The 5,512-nt window shown below is 46.3% G+C and overlaps 1 protein-coding gene across 1 annotated transcript; it reads right to left on the minus strand.

Annotated features, from left to right (window-relative positions):
- Positions 1-795: 795 nt before the first annotated feature.
- RPS26 (ribosomal protein S26) lies at positions 796-4,930 on the minus strand. The gene is made up of 4 exons (XM_075265704.1): positions 4,839-4,930; positions 3,492-3,669; positions 3,266-3,396; positions 796-876 (listed from the first exon to the last, which is right to left on the minus strand). The coding sequence occupies exons 1-4, from the start codon at positions 4,839-4,841 to the stop codon at positions 841-843; spliced, it is 348 nt and encodes a 115-aa protein (XP_075121805.1). The 5' UTR covers positions 4,842-4,930; the 3' UTR covers positions 796-840.
- Positions 4,931-5,512: the final 582 nt, after the last annotated feature.

The following is a 5,512-nucleotide window of genomic DNA, read 5'->3' on the forward strand; positions in this document are numbered from 1 at the left end:
AAGTGACCCAATTTTAGAAACCACCTTCAGGAATTTATCAAGGGGCATAATGAGAATTTTGACTCCACAGCTCCACTGTTTTTTGTGGGACATTAGCGCCATTTCTCAAATTTGTAAGGGTAAGTTCGCACTGAGTTTTTTGGTCAGGGTTTTGGCCGTATTTGCCTCAAAATCTTGACCAAAAAGACAGCTCCCATTGAAATCAGAAGCAAGGTGCTCATTCTTCAGGCTGAGGTGCCTTAAAGTCCCTCCTCTGGACTAGGCCCTAATCCGGAGCAGAGTGCGCGGCTGTATGCCAGTGCAGTGCACCGGCTTTCAGTAACAGCTACCTAGTTTTTGAATCGGAACCTGAGGCGGCCTCCGCCTCAGGTTCCGATCCAAAACCCCCCGTGTGAACATACCCTTTTAAAGGGGATGTCTGGGGAGTTCATTTCAGCTGTCGATATCACTGCAATGTCAGAGAAGCCAGCCTCATGACTTTTACAGACTTGTACTGTCAATGGAGTATTCTCCACAGCCAGGCTATGGTGCTGAGTTGTGATGCCTAAAATCCAGTGGTTTGCTCATGGCCTTCAAGCCTCTGACAGTGCTGTGATATCAGTAACCAAAGCTAATGGCCTAGATCTCTCTGGCACATGCCAACAAAGTGACAATACACTAAAATCAGCGCACTGTCTGCATTACAGAAATATGTGACATTGTAGGACATGAAAGGTCCTCCATAACAAAACCTATAGTTCTGCACCATAAGAAATTACATTCATAAACTTAAGAAATTGACACAGAAGACCAACATCTTTTGGACAGTTTATTGGACAAGATGCATCTTAACCAGGCTTTCTACAATTGTTTTGGTGGAGCTCTTGGAGGTGCACCCTACAAAAAAAGAAGAGAAAGAATTAGGTACAACCAACCAAATATACAATAGCATACAGATCTGTTTTATACAATTTCCATAACAAACAGCTACGTGTGAGTAAATCACTTAGGTCTTAGATGAGCCGTCTGTAAATAAACCTGAGTTGTAATAGAATGTTAGCCGCTATTAAAGAGAATTATATCCACCGGCTACAATTCTGCCCCTTCTCCTGTGTGGTTGTAAGCCCTACAGCCAAGCATATAGAATTATGGGACTCACAATATGACACTATACAACTGTTTTCTATTTAAGAGAGATGCCAAGTACACAAAGGTCGAAGTTTTAAAGACCAAACATAACGAGGATATGTGTAAAACCAGGCCAGAAAGAAAAGATCTCTACCTTACAGTGATTGGCATCCTGTTCTCTTATGTACATACACAATCACTGGGTGATGAAAGTCCAGCATGGGTCAAACTATCACTGAGAATTTAGAACGTCAAATAAGTTTTCCCATAAATCAGCATATCAGCCTTCCCAGTATCTTAAAGGGGTTATCCAAGACCCAAAAGGAAAGACCTATAATTATCATGGGCCATAAACCAGATGACTGGGGGGAACTTCAACACCACTTATTTGCAGTGTACAAAGCTGGAAGCGGACAGTTCCACGCTCTATAGAGTGAACAGACAGCAAATAAATGGGAGGGGAGTTGGCTGTAATAGTGCAGCCAGGCCACTGCTGTGTATACCGCCATCTCCTTCCAGCTCCATAAACTGAAGAGACCTCCGAGTATAACAGAATTTTCTGTTTAGACTAAATAAAACCACTAAGCAAACCCCGCAAAACTAATTCTGTGGGGGTTCCCCAAATACTTAATACTGTAAAATGTGCATGCCCTAGATAATGGCCATTAATCGTAATTGAGGGGTGATTAATGAAAATTGGTCCCCATCAGAAAAATGGACCTCAGTCATGTGTATCGAGCCTCAACCTGAGGCAAGAGTCATCGACTTACTGGATACTTGGCAGTGCACCAAGCTGCTCTACTCTGGCTGTTAAAGAGTAAGGGTGCATTCACACTACTGATACGCTGCCTGATTCTGAACGTTAAAACACGTTCAGAATCAGCACGTATAAAGCAGTTCCCATTCATTTGAATGGGAGCCGGCATACGAGCGCTCCACATTGAAATGAATGGGCTGTTTTCACTACGAGCGCTCCCATTGAAGTGAATGGAAAGCGTGCACGTGTACTGCCGTGTCCTAGCCGTACACGCGAGCACATCCCATTCACTTCAATGGGAGCGCTCGTAGTGAAAACAGCAGCCCATTCATTTCAATGTGGAGCGCTCGTATGCCGGCTCCCATTCAAATGAATGGGAACTGCTTTATACGCGCTGATTCTGAACGTGTTTTAACGTTCAGAATCAGGCAGCGTATCAGTAGTGTGAATGCACCCTAACAGAAAAAGGAGCAGTCATAAACCAAGATTTAGAAAAGCGTAAGGGCCCCTTCACACGGTGTAAGACCTCGGCTCATTCCGAGCTGTACATGCAAGCGCTTCTAAACACTTCCCATTCACTTCAATGGGAGCGCACGTAAAGCCGGCTTTACGAGCGTTCCCATTGAAGAGAATGGGAAGTGTTAAGAAGCGCTCGCGTGTACGGCTCGGAATGAGCCGAGCGCTTACGCTGTGTGAAGGGGCCCTAAGACTGCATCCACAGGAAACAACCCACTGCACACCCTAATAGTAGTCACAACACCAAGAAACACTTACATTTAGAGGCTCTCCCATGAATGTAAGTGTCCCATATAGATTCCTGCGAGCCTATGTTAGGGGCTGCAGAGTATATGTTTGAATAAGGTGTGCAAGAAATCTCTTATGACTGGTCCAGTCACTTGCAACTGTAATCTGAAAAGGTTTTCTGAAACAAGACAGCTTGTTCATCTAGATATAGGTGACTCCACAGGCTGGGCATTAACCAAACTTTCACCACATAAGAAGAAAATGTGGAAACAGACTCACTAACTAGTTCTTAATTATATATTAAATCAGAAGTTTAAAAAATAGAGGATTTACAGTTACATTTAACATGTTTATGTTCTGCTTCCATGACCATTTCTGCAAGAGTGATCACAGGAACGACAGTTATACCCAAATCTGCAGAAATCTGCTCCATAACATTTGTATGCAATTAATGAACTACAATAACTGCACTTGAAGTGTAGAAATCCTCTAAACCCATGTACCTAGTGGGCACCCCAAAATTGCAGTCCAGGAAGCTGTAGGTGTCCTCTGATAATTCACTCATTTTAACCCTTTACAGATTTCCATTAGACAAACATGAACTACATTCTAAAACACAAGTAAAGAGTTGAATGTGGTTTATGTAGAGATACATACCGCTGGCCTAAACCTTGGAGGTGGTGTACGATCCTTACGAGCTTCACGGGAGCGGTTTCTGACCACCTTGCTGTGAATGGCGCAGCTGACGCAGTAGTGCAGCTTCACGTACAACTTGGGCAGGGCATAAGCTAGGAGACAAGAAAATCCAATTCACATTTGACTCACAATGCATAACCGCAAAAATATGTACAAAAAGATATCACACACACTAAAGGAAACTTACAATCAAAGACGCTGGCATCAGAGATGTCCCTGACAGCCGCAGCCTCAACAATATTCCTGATCACAAACTTCTTGATGGCTTTGTCCTTAGGGACGCAGCGAGCACAGTTGGTGCAGCGGATTGGCTGGACATGTCCACGGCCCTTCTTGGCGCGTCCGTTGTTCCTTCTTTTCTTGGTCTGTTTTAAGAAAATAAGTTTTAAAATATACAAAACAAAAGCTAAAAACAAGGCAGAACCAGCACATTCTTCAGAGTACCAGCACCCACCACCGCCATACTACAGAGTACCAGCACCCACCACCGCCATACTACAGAGTACCAGCACCCACCACCGCCATACTACAGAGTACCAGCACCCACTACCGCCATAGAGCATCACCACCCAACACCGCCATGCCCCACAGTACCAGCACCCACCACCGCCATACTACAGAGTACCAGCACCCACCACCGCCATACTACAGAGTACCAGCACCCACCACCGCCATACTACAGAGTACCAGCACCCACCACCGCCATACTACAGAGTACCAGCACCCACCACCGCCATACTACAGAGTACCAGCACCCACCACCGCCATACTACAGAGTACCAGCACCCACCACCGCCATACTACAGAGTACCAGCACCCACCACCGCCATACTACAGAGTACCAGCACCCACCACCGCCATACTACAGAGTACCAGCACCCACCACCGCCATAGAGCATCACCACCCAACACCGCCATGCCCCACGGTTCCAGAACCCACCACCGCCATACTACAGAGTACAAGCACCCACCACCGCCATACTACAGAGTACCAGCACCCACCACCGCCATACTACAGAGTACCAGCACCCACTACCGCCATAGAGCATCACCACCCAACACCGCCATGCCCCACGGTTCCAGCACCCACTACCACCATACTACAGAGTACCAGCTCCCATCACCGCCATAGAGCATCACCAGCCACCACCGCCATGCCCCACAGTACAAGCCCCCATCACCACTGCACCACACACAGACATAACTACTCTATGGGCAGAGATCTGCTGCCATGACATCTGCCTTCTAAGAATTGCATTGTGTATGTAGACGAGGCCACAAGGAGGCTGCTGGCAGAGTAATACACCCAGATGACGTTATGCAGCATTACAGCATAATACTAAGCAGGGCGGGTGTGAACGTGGTCGCGGCCTAAGTCACCCGCGCGGGTAATATAAGCGGGCGGCAGCGCGGATACAACACGGGAATAGAGACTACAATACAAGATGGAACAGCCGGGTGCCTAACACATCCAATAGCTAAAGACAGAAACACGCGGAGAGAAGCCATGCCGGCCAACACCGCGCTCCCTCACCATCTTGGACTCGAAGGCTGAAAAGAGGACCGGAAACCGCTGTGCAATGCTTATAAAGCCGATCCCTCCGCGGCGGACATGATGTAGGACGTGAAGACTCACTGGGATTAGCCAATGTCCTAAGCTCCGCCCATAAAAGTGCGAGAATCGAGTTCTGGCCTGCGGGACTATATTCTGTGCGTCGCGGACGTATCAATGACATGTGCGAGTGATTATGATGAGTTGTAGGGCAGGCTGGTTGAGCGCATGCGTGTAGAAAAATACAGCGTGAGAGTGAGGAAGTGAAAGACGTTACATGTGTGGTGTAGATATATAGACCGGTGTTATATGAGACTGCTGTAATACAGGAGACAGCAGTATAATGTTCTATGAGACTGCTGTAATACAGGAGACAGAGTCATGTACTTTTATATGAGACTGCTCTAACACAGGAGACAGAGTCATGTACTTTTATATGAGACTAGCACAAGAAACAGCGATGTACAAATGTTCAATGGGATGTACTGTTGTATGAGACTAGTACAGAAGACAGCACTATACTGTTATGTGAGACTGCTGTAATACTGGAGACTGAACTGTCTACTATTATGAGACTAGTACAAGAGACAGTGCAGTATTCTGTTCTAAGAGACTGCTATAATCCGAGAGAAAGAGAGCCATGTATTGTTATAGGA

This window comes from Leptodactylus fuscus, chromosome 2 (genome assembly GCF_031893055.1).
Source record: "Leptodactylus fuscus isolate aLepFus1 chromosome 2, aLepFus1.hap2, whole genome shotgun sequence".
NCBI classification, from domain to species: domain Eukaryota; kingdom Metazoa; phylum Chordata; class Amphibia; order Anura; family Leptodactylidae; genus Leptodactylus; species Leptodactylus fuscus.